The sequence below is a fragment of the Mastomys coucha genome, unplaced genomic scaffold (assembly GCF_008632895.1).
Source record: "Mastomys coucha isolate ucsf_1 unplaced genomic scaffold, UCSF_Mcou_1 pScaffold22, whole genome shotgun sequence".
NCBI classification, from domain to species: domain Eukaryota; kingdom Metazoa; phylum Chordata; class Mammalia; order Rodentia; family Muridae; genus Mastomys; species Mastomys coucha.
In genome coordinates, this window is record NW_022196905.1 from 108,810,473 (window position 1) to 108,829,355 (window position 18,883).

At 47.7% G+C, this 18,883-nt stretch overlaps 2 protein-coding genes across 2 annotated transcripts in view; both read left to right on the top strand.

The window, feature by feature from the left end:
• The first annotated feature begins 3,528 nt into the window (after positions 1-3,528).
• Rplp0 (ribosomal protein lateral stalk subunit P0) lies at positions 3,529-7,823 on the top strand. The gene is made up of 8 exons (XM_031337585.1): positions 3,529-3,622; positions 3,869-3,970; positions 4,780-4,955; positions 5,258-5,345; positions 5,437-5,583; positions 5,670-5,855; positions 6,660-6,800; positions 7,588-7,823. Exons 2-8 carry the CDS (start codon positions 3,917-3,919, stop codon positions 7,747-7,749), a joined length of 954 nt encoding a protein of 317 aa, XP_031193445.1. The 5' UTR covers positions 3,529-3,622; positions 3,869-3,916; the 3' UTR covers positions 7,750-7,823.
• A 1,551-nt stretch (positions 7,824-9,374) lies between these two features.
• The window catches only part of Gcn1 (GCN1 activator of EIF2AK4), a 63,066-nt gene continuing 53,557 nt past the window's right edge, over positions 9,375-18,883 (top strand). The window contains exons 1-2 of the mRNA XM_031337583.1: positions 9,375-9,439; positions 16,378-16,480. Of these exons, the coding sequence (XP_031193443.1) occupies positions 9,422-9,439; positions 16,378-16,480 (121 nt within the window). The 5' untranslated portion in view covers positions 9,375-9,421. The remainder of the gene's footprint in view (positions 9,440-16,377; positions 16,481-18,883) is intronic.

Consider the following 18,883-nt stretch of genomic DNA (forward strand, 5'->3'; position numbering starts at 1 on the left):
GGGACAAGATACTGTTAGAGCAACGGAAAGGCCCAGAGCTCCCATTCCAAAGGATGAGACGGGAGCAGTACAGGCCCAGTGTGATGGGGTCTGAGACAAGGATCCTTGGTCAGGGCTGGGCTAGCAGCAGCCCAGGTCAAGGTCAGCTCTGGCGCAGCAGACACCGGCACTTCCACCCACAGGCCTTATTGCTTTGTTTACAGTGACCTGCTCTAGGCCCCTTCAAGAAGAGACTGGGGTATCTGGACGGCCATTCTCTGGGTCAATGGATATGTGATCATTTGAAATTTTTTTCCCCCCTTATAAACTTCTAACCTGGCTTTTCCCATTTTAACTCCTGTGATTTATGCCAATAAAGTTTGCCATGATTTTCACCCGAGCTGGTCTTATTTATTGGGAGTTTGGTCTAGCTACCACAACAGAGAAACTAGAAAGTCTCTAGACTCAGAAGAGTCATACAGAGAAGGCAAATAGTTGATGCTCTCTTCCTGAATGCCCAGAAAGCCAGAGAATGGGATCCTGGGAGCTTGCTTGTAGCCATAGGTCCTACTGACTCCAGCATAAGCTTTATTGACCTAGCCTAGGGAGTAACTGACTGGGCCCCACAGGGGCAGGTCCTGCTCTAGGGCTATCATGTGGATTCACCGAGGGTGTTTCCCTGTGGGCTTGTTGGGTGACCTTCCACTCACTGATCATGGAGAAAGAACAGAGTGGAAATCACAAGTTCAGAGAACACCTTGGTCTAACTAATCCTTTCCCTGTGGAATGCCAGAGACTTCCTGCTGCTGGTCAGTCTACACTGCCCCCTTGTGGTCATGTCTGTGTATGCATGCTTTCTTATATCAGATCCTGGGGCCCCTATTACAGAAACCCTGCATTTAGAGGCAGGGTTTGGATTTAACTATGTGGCACAGTGGGGCCCATGGCCTTTGAACCTGTTTCTAGATCCTTCTTCTGAAATCAGCTATTTAAGCTCTCTGGGAGCTTTCTTGTGGATAAAGTATTGCACCTTGGGACTGAGGGAGATGGTAGCATCAGGATCATGCCCCAGGACTTAGTACAGTGCTGCGTGTGTAGAATCCTTGTCATTAAAGGCCACCTCAGCAGTCACTGACTTCTGCAGTTCTCAAACTGGGCTGATCTTCAAAGGCACCAGGAAGCTTTAAAACAATAGACTGCTTGTCTAGCATGAACAAGGCCCTAGGTTCAATATCTTCCCCCATATATACACATTTATTTATATATGGATATTTATTTATTCATGGGTCTGGAAAGATGGCTCAGCAATTAAGAATAAGTACTGCTCTTCCAGAGGCCCGGAGTTCAGTTCCCAGCCAATGTTGGATAGCTCCCAAACACATGTAACTCTAGAGGTCCTGACTCCTCTATGACAGCCCACAGCCTCACACATGTGGCACACATTTGCTCAGACTCACAAGCACATAAATACTCATAAAGCCTTAAAAAAGAAAAGACCCTACATTCCCCGAATCTTAAAGCTAGGACAGTTTTTCTCCCTGTCTCCACTCTTTACCTGAGCCAGTGAGAGTCTCTGTTGAATGTTTCTAGGCCACTTGTGACCAACAAACATTTGCTACAACCATGGGCCCTAGTTCCACCTGTCAAATGTTCCCTTCCCCTAGGCTGGCAAGGGTGGGGCTTGGGGTTCTGATATCCGGCCCAGCCAGTTTATTGCTGCTTTCTGAGCAGGAAGACACCTTTTCACACTGCAGTTCCCAAGCCTGAGCGAAAGGCCTAGGAGCTTCACAAACATACATATTCTCAGCTCCTAATTGGCTGGAGTAGGACCCAGCATGCCACATGTGTGAGGCTGTGGGATATCAAAGAGGACATTAAGAAGTTTCCTTACTGCCCAGGCCAGCGGGCTCTTCATTGAGAACTGGTCTAAGAGTGTTCAGCCCTTTGGACCTGGAATTTTGAACCTCATGTGTCCCTGTTCCCAAGGGAGGCAAAGGGGAAAGACATATTTGGGGTTTGCTTCCTGCCTAAGTAAGCCATCAGGAGCCAGCTCTGCTCCCTGTGAACTTTCTGGCAACAAGGAGAACCCACTGAGTTTTCTCAGCCCCCTTACTGCTTCTCTGGGGCTCAGTCTTCTGCCTTCTCAGGAAAGCTGGTGTCTGATTTTGACCTGGAAGACCACCAAGGGTCTCTGGTCTCCATTCTACTGGGTGCATCTCTTCCTCAGACTTCCTGGTGACTGACTGGGGCAAAGGTGGGATTCCTTTCACAGGTGGGATTCATGTTGGTGGGGGAGGGGGTCTGAGAAGAATGCCCCTAGTTGGTACAGGGGAACCTGGTAGGATTTGGGGCTGAGGGACAAGATACTGTTAGAGCAACGGAAAGGCCCAGAGCTCCCATTCCAAAGGATGAGACGGGAGCAGCCAACTTGGAAAAGGCTGGGAAAAAAGTGCCTGGAAAAGGCACTCCAGAAGATTCCATAGGCTGGGGACCTACAGCTTACTGTGATGGGGCAGGTGGTTACAGGGGAGCTTGAGGCAAAGGAGTGCAAGGCTGGACCTGCTCCAGAGTGAGGCTGTCTCAAAGTAAAATAATTATCCAAATAAATGTTGAATGAATATATATACAGATATATTCACATATATATATATTTTATTGATTTTCTCCTGTATCCCAGGAAGGGAAAGCAGATGGTCAATAAAGTGGAAGTGCTTCTTAAAACAACACAGCAAGTGGCAGAACAAATTTATGGATCTGGGTCTCTACCCGACATTCACCCACTCAACAAATACTTATCTGCCCACTGTCTGGCAGGCACAGAACAAAATCTCTGCCTTTGTGGAGTTTACATTCCTGCAGGGAGAGGCTGATAAACATAATGTGGTGAGCTATTCAGCAAGTTAGATAGTGTAAGTGCTGTAGGAGAAGGCAGAAGAGTGAGGGAGGGTAAGTTGGTTTTGCCCCTTGCCCTTAAAACTTGAAATCAACAGTCAGGGCCAGTCTCCTTGAGAAGATAGCACTGGCAGCAGGATTTGGAGGAGCTGAGTTTCTCTGGCCAATACCGGCCAGCACCATTCCTGGAAGATCAAAAGGCTGTGGGAAAAAAGCCCTAAAATAAGGGCATACTCTGGAGGGGATAAAAGAGCAAAGGGATCAGGCTAGAGACAGACACATCAGTAGGAAAGCAAGAAACCAGGTTGCAACGGTGGAAACGGTCGTGTAGGACCCTGACTTACTCAGAGAAAACGGGAACCTTTGATGAGTTTTGTGCAGGTGAGGATGTAGGTTTTGAAAGGAAGAACAAGAGGAGACTAGAGCATCTATTAGGGTTTCTCAGAAGTTGGTCTTACTGCGTGGTTTGACGTACTGACTCAGTGACGCTGCAGGGCGGCTCCGACCCAGGAGAGGGCAGCAGCTCTGAGAGCGCACCTCATGCAACAGGGTGCAGTCTTTACTTACCCTACTTCTGGAGTGGCAGCGGTATCGGCCAATGGCTGCGTAGACTATCTGCGAGAGGCGGGATGTTCGATGGCGCCAGCCAATAGGCATGGACGTCGTCCTCGGTTTACGAGGCCTCCTAGTTCTCCTATAAAAGGCACGCGCGAGCACGAGAACCTTCTTTCTCCAGGCGTCCTCATTAGAGGTTAGGATATCACCAGTGTGTATTTGTGGGAGGGCGGGAGGACCGTGGGGACGCTGGGGTCGGGAGCGATGGGCCTGGAGAGGCTCGGGGCCGGGTCGCTCGTCCCGCCTGCGGCCTCGCTCGCTTCCCGGCCCGTGCTGTTGGCGGCGGCAGCCCCGGGCCCAGCTCCCGCGTGGCCGGCTTGGCCTAGGCCTCGGACCGAGGCTGGTGTTGGTTACCGGGCTTACGCTGCCCCTCTCTCCCCAGTGACATCGTCTTTAAACCCCGCGTGGCAATCCCTGACGCACCGCCGTGATGCCCAGGGAAGACAGGGCGACCTGGAAGTCCAACTACTTCCTTAAGATCATCGTAAGTGCGGAGCGGGCCGTGGACGCGCCGCTTACGCCCCGGTCTTCCTGGGGCAGTCATTTGCCACGCGCTTTAACAGAGTTAGGCATCCAGGGGAAGTTTTGCCAACTTTGGCTCCCCTGTTCCAGAACTAGCCCACTCAGTTTCCCATCTCGTAGAACCCTTCCCGTTTGTGCACAGGGCTGAGGCTGGAGTGATTCATCTTACGTAGGCATCTTGTTGCGCATCTGAGACCTGGCAGTCAGTCTGGTGTCCAGTGTCTTAATTACAAAAGGCCTTTGAGGCGGCTTTTAACCAGAACTTCTAGGCTTTGTAGGCAAGAGTCTGTTTTAGTTAACTTTATCTTAATGAGTTTCCGACACAAAGGTCTCTGGGTACTGTAGTACCTTTTATAGTTCACAACCTAAGTTCCCCATCAGCTATATACTTTGTTTTCTGTGCTTTAAGTCTGTCTCTTTCCCTGATCGGAGTCACATTGGTCTGTCAGGCATTCCTTATTTAGACAATAGGTAGTTTTACTTGAGGCAGGGCTTCTCCATATAGCTCAGGCTGGCCTGGAATTGGCAATTAAACCTCACCTGGCATTACAGGTGTGCCACCACACCCAGCTAAAAGTTTTTGGCTGTGACAGGAATTTTAAGTGAGTCGGATCAGATGAGACAGATGTTAAGCTCAGGTGGCTTGTTCCTAATGAGAAGTGTCACCACTTGGCATTGGAAGCATGAAGAAAAAGCAATGGGGAGCTAGTGGTTACAGGGTTTGGGTTTTGTTTCCCTCTAAACATGCTTTCTTAATGGCTTTCTTTATAGCAACTTTTGGATGATTATCCAAAATGCTTCATTGTGGGAGCAGACAATGTGGGCTCCAAGCAGATGCAGCAGATCCGCATGTCCCTCCGAGGGAAGGCTGTGGTGCTGATGGGCAAGAACACCATGATGCGCAAGGCCATCAGGGGGCACCTGGAGAACAACCCAGCTCTGGAGAAGTGAGTTGCGCCCCTGGCAGCTCTGTCCCCCTCTCCCCCAGTGTCTTTTCCCTTTCTTAGGTGACTGGTTCTTTTTTTTTTTTTTTTTTTAAAGATTTTTTTATTTTATGTATTTGAGTGTACTGTTACTCTCTTTGGACAAACCAGAAGAGGGTAACCAATCCCATTACAGATGGTTGTGAGCCACCATGTGGTTGCTGGGAATTGAACTCAGGACCTTTGGAAGAGCAGTCAGTGCTCTTAACCACTGAGCCATCTCTCCAGCCCCCAAGGTGACTGGTTCTTTAAACCTCTCTTTATAGACTGCTGCCTCACATCCGGGGGAATGTGGGCTTCGTGTTCACCAAGGAGGACCTCACTGAGATTAGGGATATGCTGCTGGCCAATAAGGTAAGGGGATGGACTATGAATGAGAATGTAGCCATTTCGGGGCTTACCAGTGGAGAGGCGTTTCACTGTTGAATACCTCTGTTCTGTGTAGGTGCCAGCTGCTGCTCGAGCTGGTGCCATCGCCCCATGCGAGGTCACTGTGCCAGCTCAGAACACTGGTCTAGGGCCCGAGAAGACCTCTTTCTTCCAAGCTTTAGGCATCACCACCAAAATCTCCAGAGGCACCATTGAAATTCTGGTGAGTAGACATAGCTTGCAGTGCTTGGTCCTTTGGATTGGGCCTTCTGTGTCCAGATTGTAACTGCCTGCTGTTCTCTTCCTCAGAGTGATGTGCAGCTGATCAAAACTGGAGACAAGGTAGGAGCCAGTGAAGCCACACTGCTGAACATGCTGAACATCTCTCCCTTCTCCTTTGGGCTGATCATCCAGCAGGTGTTTGACAATGGCAGCATTTATAATCCTGAAGTGCTGGATATCACAGAGCAGACCCTGCACTCTCGCTTCCTAGAGGTATGTATGCCCCAGCTCCTTCCTACCATGCTGAGCACCTTCAGTTTGCCTATTTTCTCATCTGCAGGAAACAGTCGGGTGGGGAGGCCAGTGAATTGCTTTTGCTGGGAATCTAAAGTTTGTTAGAGCCTGTAATAGCAAAACACTGGTGTGGTGGCCTGCCCACGTCTTTAACCCCAGTCCAGAGGCAGGCAACCTCTTGTGAGTTTGAGGCCGTCCTGGCCTGTATAGTGAGTTCTAGGAGTTCGAGGACAACCAGGTCCACTTAAGAGACAGACATAACTATCTCAAACAAAACTACTAAAACATTGCTGGCAGGGGAGATTCTGAAATGAATTCAATTTAATGCTACTATTAAACCCTACTATTAAACTATTTACCTTTTTTCTTTTAAGGACTACTGTCCCCACCCCAGTCTCTTGCCAGATATTGCCAGTAAATTGACTTTTAAGGACAGTTGTTTCCTTGAGTGAAAAACTTAAATTATACATGCATCTATAAATTTAGCATTTTAACTTTTATTAACACTCTTTGAGTTATTTATATAATTTATACTATTAGCTCCTACCATGCCTGCCCCCCCATCATAATTCAAGATTTTCAAAAGGTTTTGCTACTGGTAAATCATGTCTGGAATATTCTGATAGTCCTCAGTAACTACATTAACAGCTTAGATTTTCTGAAGTCACAAGGTATATTGAAGACTCAGGTCTGGAGGAAGGGTGAGCACAAACTGATCAGCCTCTGGTGTGAGAGGGCTGAGACTGAGGTGAGCTAAAATGTCACTTCTGTCTCCCTGTGCAGGGTGTCCGCAATGTGGCCAGTGTCTGTCTGCAGATTGGGTACCCAACTGTTGCCTCCGTGCCACATTCTATCATCAATGGGTACAAGCGTGTCCTGGCTTTGTCTGTGGAGACTGAGTATACCTTCCCACTTGCTGAGAAGGTAAGGCAGTCCTTTCAGGACCACAGAGGCCTGACAGGCTGGAAAATGGCAGTCTGTTAGTGTATTCACACACTGTTCTTTCACACAGTAGGTACCTTGTGAGACAAGACAGGGTTTCATGTAACCAAAGCTGATTTTTTTTAAGTTTTATTTATATGACTACACTGTTGCTGTCTTCACACACACATTACAGATGGTTGTGAGCCACCATGGGGTTGCTGGGAATTGAACTCAGGACCTGGAAGAACAGTCACTGCTCTTAAACACTGAGCAGCCATCTCCATCCCCAAAGCTGATCTTAAACTGTAGTTGCGTGACCTTAAATCCAAGTGTTTGGTTGATAAGTATATGATAAGTATATTGGGGTTTGTTACCAGTAAGTACTGGGGCTTCCCCACTAAGCAGCAAGTACTTCACCATCTGAGCCATTAATCCATGCTGGTGTACTATTTCTTACTCATTAGCACTGGGTGGCCTGAGGAGTCTACTTTGGAAAGCTGGGTGTGGAAGTTCAGGCCTGTAATCCTGTCAGGATTGTTTTGGGTTGAGCTTGCCCTGAGCTAGAGTCTGATCCTTTCGTAATAAAAATGAGGGAAACACATACTTTAGTGATGGGGGTCAAGCGTATGCATGCTGTCATTCTAAAAGATGACAGACCCGGAGAGCTGGGCCCAAGTGTCCCAGCCAACACTCAGATCTGATGGTAGCTTCACACTGACAGTCCTGAACAGGAAGGGTGAAGGTGCTAGAACTATGGGTGATCATGTTAACTATCTTCTCCCTCAAGGTCAAGGCCTTCCTGGCTGATCCATCTGCATTTGCGGCTGCTGCCCCTGCTGCTGCGGCCACCACTGCTGCCCCTGCTGCGGCTGCAGCCCCAGCCAAAGCTGAAGCGAAGGAAGAGTCGGAGGAATCAGATGAGGATATGGGATTTGGTCTCTTCGACTAATCCCTCAAAGTAACAAAGTCAGCCTGCTTGATTTGAGAAAGATGGAAATAAAGGCTTACTTCTCTTAAAACTCAGTCTGGATTTATTTACTTTGTTCACTTAAGCAGGGTTGAAAAGCACAAACATTACTTTAGGGAGATACTCTGTTGGCATCTTTGTTTCCAAGCTCCTAGTGGTTTTGTGTTTTTTGTTTTGTTGAGACAGGGTCTCTTGAGTTTGTTACATGGCTGGCCTGGGACAAAGATTTTCTGGCCTCCTGAGTGCTGAGAATAAAAGGTTGTATAGCCCCAGGCCTGGCCTTTAATTTTCTTACAGTAGTTATTGTCCATGAGCAATATATATCTTAAATGCATATATTCTAAGATCACTGGTTAAGAGACCTGAGTCATACTCTACAGTTTTAGTATTTAGGTCTGCTTTCTGTACATCACATGCCAGTGTTTTTAGTAAGTAGCCTTACTGCTCCAATCTAGAGTGCAGGTCCAGAGCCCTGGCTGGAGGTTGCTTCAGGCTGAGGCAGGGGTAGAATGCTGGGTTTGAGCTAGGGGTGGTCTGAAGTCAGTTTTTAGAGTGGAGATTAGATTTAGGTGCCTGATTGTTTTTTGAGATGAGAGTTGCTGTAGAAGTTGGTGTGTCTCAGCCTAAATGCTGCAGTAATTAGAGCCACTGCCGTGTTTAGTGAAGTGTTTGGGGAGTTCGGGTGTGCAGCTGAGTCTCCTTGTAAGAGACAGGGCTGACGACTGGTTTTTTTCTTGGTAGATTAAGGCTTACTTGAATACAGGGACAGCTGATAAAGGTAGCCACTAAAGTGTGCATGTAGGGTTGCTTCATGTTCTAGTTGGGAACGTGCAAACTATTTAGAATAACTTGCTATGTAAGAGGTAGCAGCCGTTGTAAGACTTTCAAAAAAAGTATTTTCAGTCCATGTGCATCACAGGGTAACTAGACAAAAAGTTACCCTAGACTTGCAACCTCCAACCCAACAGTAGCTTGATGTATAGGCATTCAGAAAGTTCTGAAAAGCTCAGGATTTTAAAAGCTGGAGCTCTTGACAAGTAGGTGAAGACTATCAAAATGTAATGCCCAGTTGCTATCATGAACCTTGTGAGTCAATCACTACAGATCTGTATAGTTTTAATTCGTTATCGACAGTCACTGCTAAGGGCCAACCAGAAGCCTGGAGACCGCATGATTAAAATTAAATCATTCTCCAAGGACTCGGAGCTCTTCCTCAACCCTGTCCCCAGCTGTCTGCAGTTAAGGATCCCGGCAGGACCGCGCAATTCCCGGGGCATCCCTGCATCCCTCCCCTGTGCCTCATCACCTGTTCTAACCAAGCGTTCTCTGAACTGCAGCCTCCTGGGCCTGAGACTAGTTCTTAGGGTTCATTCCTGGAGCCTAGGAAACAACATTCAGTGGCTCCGCCAAAGCACGCATTGCCTGCAGGAACGGCCCGATGTGGGTGTCGGGGCTGGACCCGGGATCCCCAAGGTTGTCCGAGCTGCAGGGTGTAGTCCCGGAGGCCGGGTTGAAGAGAGCCTGTGTCCCAGGTCTGCAGAGCGCGACCTGCGGCCGCCCTCCCGCCCGGGGGCGCCAGGCCTAGCCTTGCCGCGTGGGCCCCGCTGTGACCCGGAAGCGCTCCGGAAGCGGTTCCGGAGTGGGCGCCGGCAGGATGGCGGCGGACACGCAGGTGAGGCTGGCGGCCGCGGGGCCAACGCGGCGGGCGGCGGGGCCCGAGCGCGGGCAGCGGGGGCGGGATTGCCCGGGCGCAGGCTGCGGCGCTGACGGCCGTGGAGGGCGCAGAAGGAGGCGGCGGGGGGGCTGGTTCCTCACGGCTCGAGGCTCGGACCGGCCTGGGCGGGCAGAGCGACCCAGAGCTCGAGGATCTTGCCATCCGCTTGGCTTCGGGGCAGCCGGCGCCCTGCTGGATCTGTTCTTGTCCCGGCGGTTGTAGAGCTTCCACTCGGAATCTGCCACGGTTCTCCAGGGCCCGCGGGGCGATGCAGAGGGCCCCCACTCTGTGCCCACACTTGGAACGTAGCCTTTATGTCCATACGGGTTCGGAGTTGAGTCTCTGCTCGTTGGTTTCGCTAAGGCATTAGATAAATGACATCACCCCTCCAAGTCTCAGGCCTTTTATAGAGAATAATACCTATTTTATAGGGCTGCTGGGAAGATTTCGTGAGACAAAGTAGTAGGGTCCCATGTGGCTTGCTGGGTCCTGGATGAGATCCCAAAATGTCTTCACCTGGGAAAAGCATTGACACTTTGTGTGTTCACACCTGTGGGTACATTGCAGTTTGGGGAGGCGTTGAGGATAATCCTTCTCCATCTTAGCCTCTTTTGTAGCCTCGTGGAAGGGTGAAAAGACTATAAATAAGAAACGTAATATTTTTCTTCATGTTCCCATCCCACCCTCCCTTTTCAAAAATGAAGATCAAGGCCAGGTAGTGGTGGCACACATCTTTAATGCCAGCACTTGGAAGGCAGAGGCAGGCGGATCTCTGTGAATTCCAGTCCAGCCTGGTCTACAGAGTGAGTTCCTTCCAGGCAGCCACGGCTACACAAACCCTGCCTTGAAAAACAAATAGCCATTCCTTTCCCCTCCTCTGTCCACATGGCCATGGCCGCCCTCTACTTCCCTACTCTCTCCTTCTTTCTGTCTTTCTCTGATATCTCTGCTACCCTCTTAACTCCTCCCCATGCCCTGAATAAACTCAATTCTATACTAAAAAAAAAAACAAAAAACAAATAAAAAAAATATGTAGTGAGTTGGCTTTGAACTTGTAGCCATCTTGCCTGTGCCTCCCTAATGCGGTGGTTACCCTGCTTGGCAGGAACCTATTTAAAAGACAGTTTGGGTCTCTGGAGTAGATTAATTGGTTTTTATGTTTTTTTTTTTAAAGATTTATTTATTTATTTATTATATGTAAGTACACTGTAGCTGTCTTCAGACGCACCAGACGAGGGCGTCAGATCTCATTATGGGTGGTTGTGAGCTACCATGTGGTTGTTGGGATTTGAACTCATGACCTTCCAAAGAGCAGTTGGTGCTCTTCCCCGCTGAGCCATCTCACCAGCCCCAGGGCTGTTTAACTGATCATTGAAAAGATACTTTGCAAGAGTCTCCTGTATAAGGGTTTGGTAATTTGTTTAGTGAATCCCAAGAAGGGAAGTTACTTAGTGTTTCTGAATGTTTACCACCAATACTCAGGGGTTTAAGAGTCTTCTCTCTAGAGTTGTGTTACTCAGTAGTAGGTTACACTGTGTTATCAAAATAGCCATAACGCTTACTTAAATTGGTCAGAATTGAATGAAATTTAAAAATTCAGTTCTTTACTTGTGCTTTGAGTGAATCCCCCTTCACTTCTTCAGAGCAGCCACATCAGGGTAGCGGCTGATGTATCAGCCTATCATCTCAGAGAATCCTTTCTTGGGTAGTCATGTCTACAGAGACACATGTGAACTTGGAAAGCGTGACCGCTGATCTTTCCAACTTCCGGTGTGACTCCTAAAGGATCTTGTGTATTCTTCCTCAGTTTTGTTGTGACAGGTTTTCCAGTGGGTAACTTCCCATATTTTTGTTTGCAATGATGGGCACTCAGCCCAGGGCCCCATGCTTGCTGGGCACAGGCTTTACCACAGCTACTCCTAGCCTTGTAGCTTCTGATTAAGAAAAAGAGGAGCCTTGACTTCTTTTTCTTTCTTTCTTTCTTTCTTTTTTTTTTTAAAGATTTATTTATTTATTATATGTAAATACACTGTAGCTGTCTTCACACACACCAGAAGAGGATGTCAGATCTCATTATGGATAGTTGTGAGCCACCATGTGGTTGCTGGAATTTGAACTCCGTACCTCTGGGAGAGCAGTCAGTGCTCTTAACCATTGAGCCATCTCACCAGCTCCCAACTTCTTTTTCAAATATGAAAAGTTCCTGCATATTTGTCAGAGAACTATCACTATGAATTTAATGCTCTGTTATTGCCCAGTGTAGTGGCACAAGGTGTGTTTTTGTTTTTGTGTTTTTTTTGTCCCAGCACTCAGAGGAATCAGAGGCAGGGGGATCTCTCTAAGTTCCAGGCTATCCAAGGTTATACTGTGAAAAGACCTTGACTCCAAAAAATAAAAAATAAAAAATAAATTAAAAAAAAAAGTTTACTGTTACTATATTGGAAGGCAGAGGGTAGTATATATGCATTATTTTCTCAAACCTCACTAAGGTTGGTAAAGGATTTAAAAAATTATAATACGAGGCCAGCAAGATGGCCTATTGGGTAAAAGTGCTTATTGATGCACAAGCAAAATGGCCTGGGTTTGACCCTTGTATCCCTGTATCCCTTGGTGGAAGGAGAGAACTGATTCCTGAAAGTTGTCCTCTGACCTGCATGTGCGTGCACACATACGCGTGCGCACGCACGCACACACACATACACACATACACACATACACACACATATCGTGACATCTGAACATCTGAACATATGCATGATACACACACGCAAACATATTCACATGCCCTCTAGGCTGTGGGTGACTCAGTGGTATCGCCCAGCATTCACGAGACCCTAGGTTCTATTCCTAGCATCCCTCCTACAAGATATTTTAGGGCAGGGGGCTGGCTCAGTGATGACATATATGACATATATGAGCCTTTGTGTTTGATCCCTAGCACAGCAAAAGCAGACCCAACCACAGGATGGGGAGGTGAAGGACATAGGCAACAGCAGCAAAGTCTGGAGGCTGGAAAGGGAGAAGAGATACAATTTGTTTATTTGGTTTTTGAGACATGGTTTCTCAGTGTAACCCTGGCTTTACTGGAACTCTGTAGACCAGGCTGGCCTCAAACTCAGAGAGATCTGCTTCTGCCTCCCAATGCTGGCATCTTACAGGGTGTGCACCAACACCACCCTGTAAGATATAATGTTTGAATACTGAAGGAAATGAGTCTGATCCATGAGCTAGGAACCAACCTGAAATGCATTGCAGAATCTCTGAAGGGTAGAATTAGTTCATGGGATCAGAGTTCTCATCACTATGGATAAAATAGACTTATAACAAAGCATATGATCATGAAATTTCAGATTTTTTTTTTTTTGGGCAGGGGGTGTCAAGACATGGTTTCCTCTGTGTAGACCAGGCTAGCCTTGAACTCAGAAATCCACCTGCCTCTGTCTCCCAAGTGCCGGGGTCAAAGGCGTGCGCCACCACTGCCCTGTGAAATTTCATAACTTAAAAAAAAAAAAGACCTAGAAGCTTCTAGAAAAAAAACCTGGTATGTAAAATATCAGAGCAGAACCAGGCATTTCTAGAACTCCAACACAGGAGGTTAGAGTTGGAGGCCTGCTTAGGTACATAGTGTGCGACCAACCATGTCTGAACAAAAAATGTTACAGCAGCTTTGGTCTTCATAATCCTAGCTAAAGGTTAGCATTCAGTGGAGAAATACAGCTGCTTCAGTATTCTGAAGGACAGTGATTTCAACATAGAATTCTGGGTCATAACACACTTGAATATGAGGCTAGACCTTTTCACAGACACTGGGGCACTTACGATGGTTACCTTACACACGCTTCCTCTGGGGGGCATCACCGGCTAAACTGGGGAAAGACAGAGAACTCAGGGAGACTCCTGGATGAAGGGCAGAATTTTCCGGAACAAAGATACACAACCAAGAGTTTATGTTGAATAATTAATAAGATTAGGAAGAACACAGCAAACATAATCATGGGGAGGGCAATTATTAACTCCAGGGAAATAGACATGCTGGGTGGAATGAGGAACACGGTCATTAAATGGAGATTGGTACTGTTTACGTACAGTTCCAACACTAACCACCACAGCTGGCTCATTATAAACCTGAGGACTGCTATTGATGGGATGGAGAAAGTGGTGGGGTCAGGTATGAAGGCCAAGCAAGCGGCGGGAGAACAAAAGTCAAGAGTCCCAGCACGAGCACCTCCATGTTTGGGGTAGTAGAGGTGACATTGAGGAGATGGACCTCGAGCTCCTAGGTTCTTTGCCTATATGAAAGTGAAAACAAGCCAGGCATGGGGGGCACATTCCTTTACTCCCAGCACTTGGGATGCAGGCAAGTCTCTGAGTTCAAGGCCAGCTTGGTTTGTATAGTGAGTTCCAGGACAGACAGGGCTATGTTGAGAGACCATGTCTCAAGATGACCAAACCAAACCAAAAAACATACACCCTCAAAAAAAATCAAAGCAAGAAATAGTTTATAGGTTTGGACACCACCGTGTTCATTGCCTAGAGAATTAGACCAGGAATTTAAGCATAAAAGAAAAAGCAGGAGCCCACAAGCCCAATCCCAGGACCCACTGTGTGGAACTCCCAAGTTGTTTCCTAATCTCCACAGTCAATGCACGCCGCTCTCTGAAATACATGTAAAAAGAAAGCATTGTTCTTTGTGCCCTTGATTCAAGTTACTGATTTAAACTTCCTGTGAATGAATTACCCTCAAAAACAATGTCCTCTTCTCCACTCGGACAGTCTATTGCCTTGTGGCCCTGCAGCCTGCCACGGGAAGTTTGCAGACTACTGCTCAGGAGCAGGTTCTCAGGATGAGGTTTTCCTGGGTTTCTGAGGATGTTCACAAACTCCCCGAAACGAGACTGCACCTGTGCTAACTCAGCTGAAGGAGGCTGTGGACATGTTGGTGTCCTCTTATAGATGTGTTTGGTTTCAGAGCTAGTTTTGGGAACACAGATGCTGTAGCATTGGCTCCACTTTGAGGCAGAGGCTTGTGTTGTGGAAGTGGGAAGTGGTGGGCCTGTTGATGCTGCCCCCACAGGCTTATTAATGGTAGTAGGCTATTTTGTGCTTTCAGTGAGTGAATTTGTCGCCATACTAGTCCTAGCCTCTTGGTCTTTCCCCATTATTGAGTAGTGTGTGCTTGGCTGTCAGAATGGCAGGGACCTGGCGTTCTCCCTGGGAGGTCAGAGTGTGACCCTGGTAAGGGAGAGCCTGCTGGGTACATAGTGGACCTTCCCTAGACTTCACAAACTTGGTTTGCCCTCTCTTTTACCCAGAGTTCTTTTTTTTTTCCCATGTAAGAGATTTATTGGGGGTGGGGTGGGGAAGTATACAGAAAGTTGCCTCTGAGTGAGGATGGAAAATTTACTCACAGTTCTTAAATTTACTCAATTTAAAATCAGAAATCAACATTTTTAGTCTTATTAGTTCTAGATCTCTGCCTAACTAAAATAATTGTTTGATTCCTGGGATCATATTCAGGTTTTTGTTTGTTTTATTTTGTTTTTCAAGATTTTTTGTTTGTTTGTTTTTGTTTTGTTTTTTGAGACAGGGTTTCTCTGTATAGCCCTGGTTGTCCTGGAACTCACTCTGTAGACCAGGCTGGCCACAAACTCAGAAATCCACCTGCCTCTGCCTCCCAAGTGCTGGGATTAAAGATGTGCGCCACCACTGCCCAGCGTGGTTTTCAAGATTTTTGAGGTATAGTTTACATGTTAAAAAAAAAGCACTGCCATTTATTTATTTATTTATTTATCCATTTATCTATTTGTTTGAGACAGTCTCTTTATGTAGATCAGGCAGGCCTTGAACTCACTGAAATTCTTCTGCCTCCTGCTGGGATTAAAGGCATATACCTGGCTTGTACTGTCTTTAAATTGATTTGTTCTGTTAGACCGTTGTATATAGTGTATCTTGATCATACCCACCCCAGCCCCCCCCACTACCTAGTACCCCAGTACAGACCCCTTCCACATTCATGATCACTTAAACGAAATCTTATTTCATGTGTATGTGTGAGTGTCTGTCTGTCTGTCTGTCTGTGCACTGTGTGTCTGTAGAGGCCAGAAGAGGGCATCTGGAGTTACAGATGGGTGTGAACTGCTGTGTGGGTGCTGAGAACTGAGCCTCAGTCTTCTAAGACTGAGCAGCAAGTGCTCTTAACCCCTAAGCCGTCTTTCCAGTCCCTCCCCCTTTAAAAATCCGAGTTGTTTATTTTGTGTGGGTATGTATGTGTGCATGAGTGTGCTCGTGTGCCTGTATCACACTGTGTATGGAAGTCAGAGGGCAGACTTGTGGGTCCATTGCCTCCTTTAGTGCTTGGGTCCTCAGGTTTGGTATTTGGTCCAGTTAGTGCTACTGACATGCGTGTGGGGGTGGGGCCACCCACTGGAGCAGGGACAGTCTTCCAGTGCTCACCTCTCTTAGGAAAGTGACTCCGCCTCACTCACAGTCACCAACCAGGGGTGGACATTTGGGGTATTTCTGAAAGGATACTTTCTGTCTAGAGGTTTTTGAATTTTGCCTTGTCTAAGTTCAAGAAAGGTATGTTGACTGGATTAAGATAGTGTATCTAAACTGAGGGTGAATTTTGTTCCTGTGCCAGGAGATTCTACAATGTCTAGAGACTTGATTGTCACAACTAGCGCATGAGGAGAATGGGCTGCTACTGGCTGTGACTAGTGAGTGGAGCTGAGAAATGCTGCTAAAATCCCGTGATGCACTGAGGCAGCTTTGCATTTGTGTTGTTATCCAGCCCCAGCTGTCCGTAATGCCGCAGCTCTGCCCATGCACGCTCTGTGCACATACTCCCTCAGTGTTTATCATGTCTGCTAAACTTTCTGTGGGTTTGGTCTTCACAGGTTTCCGAGACACTGAAGCGCTTTGCTGTGAAGGTGACAACAGCCAGTGTGAAGGAGCGGAGAGAGATTCTCAGTGAACTGGGGCGGTGCATTGCTGGGAAAGGTGTGTATTTGCCTGCACTGCACTGCTGTGTCCTGGAAAGTCAGAGTGCGCTCTTACTGTCTTCCTCCTTGAGCTGACAGAGCCGACTACACTGCTCAGTCTGCTTCTGACTATACTTTTTTTTTTTTAAATGTACTTCAAAACAGTTGAAAAATTTGGGTCAGTGCAGGTAGGTTTGTTTTATTCTTTTTTCAAGACATGGTTTCTCTGGTTAGCCCTGGCTGTCCTGGAACTTGCTCTGTACTCCAGGCTGGCCTTGAACTCAGAGATCTGCCTGCCTCTACCTCATGAGCGCCGGGATCAAAGGTGAGCCACACCACCGCCTGGCCAGTATTCATAGGTTTTGTTTGTTTGTTTGTTTGTTTTTTGAGACAGGGTTTCTCTGGGTAGCCCTGGCTGTCCTGGAATTCACTCTGTAGACCAGGCTGGCCTTGAACTCAGAAATCCACCTGCCTCTGCCTCTCAAGTGCTGGGATCAAAGGCGTGCGCCACCACTGCCCAGCCCAGTATTTGTAGTTTTAATTATGTTGATTCCAAAAGATGTGTCCATCTTTCTTGAGCGGTATACTGGGCACACAGACGTTTTCTTTGTGATTTGGGACATTGTTCTTTGTATGTCCACGGACATGAGAGGATGGTAGCAGGTGGCTTCCAGCTAAGGACCCTAAGTCTTGCTAAGATTGAGAGATCCATGTTTTCTTTTTATTTTTGAGACAGGGTTTCTCTGTGTAGCCCTGGCTGTCCTGGAACTCACTCTGTAGACCAGGCTGGCCTCGGAGATCCATGTTTTCTAATGCTCCCTGATCCCTGAGATCATTCCCTACAGGTGTTTGAATTTTACTAAATTTTCTTTTTGGGGGAGGGTGGTGGTGGTTGTTTGAGAAAAAGGACTCCTTAGAATGGCCTTGAATCCCATTCCCCTTTCTTAGCACTTAGTCCTGGAATTATAGGTGTGCACTACCGCACCAAACTCAAACAAACCAGCCGGCCTATCTTCCATCCATCCCTCCTTCCCCCTGCCCCTCCTCCCCCCTTCTTCCCTCTGTCTCTCCTTCCCTCCCTCCTTCCCCTCCCTTCCTTCTTCCCTTCTTCTTTCCCAAGACAGGGTCTCCCTGGATGGACCCATCTCCTTTGTAGTTCATGTCTGTCCTCTAGCCTCAGCCTCCCCAGTGCTGAGCTTGCAGATGGCTTCTACATCTGGCTTTTCCTGCCAGTGTTCCCTCACATTCCCACCTGCTACTTCAGACCTACTGTTGCCTGGGTGACAGCCAGTCTTGTTAAAGCTGTAAGTGATGTCAGTTGCTGTGTGAGCTTCTTAGCTGTCCTGTATGTGAGTGCTGTAGTGTATAATTTTATGCCTATTCAGAGGTGACTGTCCCAAGGCCCTGGTCAGTTGCGGTTGCTGTGTAAAGATGCCAAATGTGTGCATATACTGAGCCATGCTGGTTAGATGTCCCTGCAGAATAACTGCCAAGTACTTCATCCCTCATCCCCCGTTTATGGAGACTTCTGCATCTCAGTTTATGAACCACTCTGAATCTTTAGAGGGTGATTTTGCTTTTCTGGTACCCTGAGTGTACAGTTCAGAGTAAGTTGTACTTGTGAAGAAGTGCTCTGGTGTAAAAACCCAGCCTCCTTCCTGGGATCTGTAGCTTTCAGTCCTCTAACACACTGAGCCCAAGTTGAACACGAACTAGTGATGCATCTTCATCTTGGGGCAGCAGCACACTAGCAACGTGTGTTTCCTGTCATTGTTCCTGGTCTGTCAGCTTGTCCCTGGCTCTGGCTGCTCTTTCCTTAGTGCTGAGAGCTCCACAGTGGCTGGGCCTCTGTGCAGTGCTTATTTCCTCTCCATGGTTTGGGCTCCTGGAATAAGAAGTGCTGAGAAACTCCTCCAGGCCTGATCCATCTCACACATGGGCTGAGTTTCCCCAGGCAAGCTTCAATCTGCTGACTGCATGCTCTGGTCTGGCAGGTACTGCTTGTCCCAGCTGACTCACCAGCATGCAGAGCATTCTTGTTCCGCCCTGGCTGCCCCTCTGGCTGGCCTCCTTGGCTTCCTGTTGTTTATTTCTTCCTTGGGAAGGGGGTTTACAGCAGAGTCCACCTGGTGGGGCAGTGCCTTGATGCACAGGAGTCTTAGAGCAGCCTGAGTGCCGGGGCTCTCAACAAACCCTTCTCGCTCCCTATCTTCCTGCCCTCTGCACTTCATACAGTTGACAGATTCATCAGCAAGTTCAGGCTTTCAGAGCCATCTAGTTACAGGTGCCGTTCCCATCCTGCCTCCTTGTGGTTCTTTGTTGTTGTTGTTGTTGTTGTTGTTGTTGTTTCCCCGAGACAGGGTTTGCTCTGGCTGTCCTGGAACTCACTCTGTAGACCAGGCTGGCCTCGAACTCAGAAATC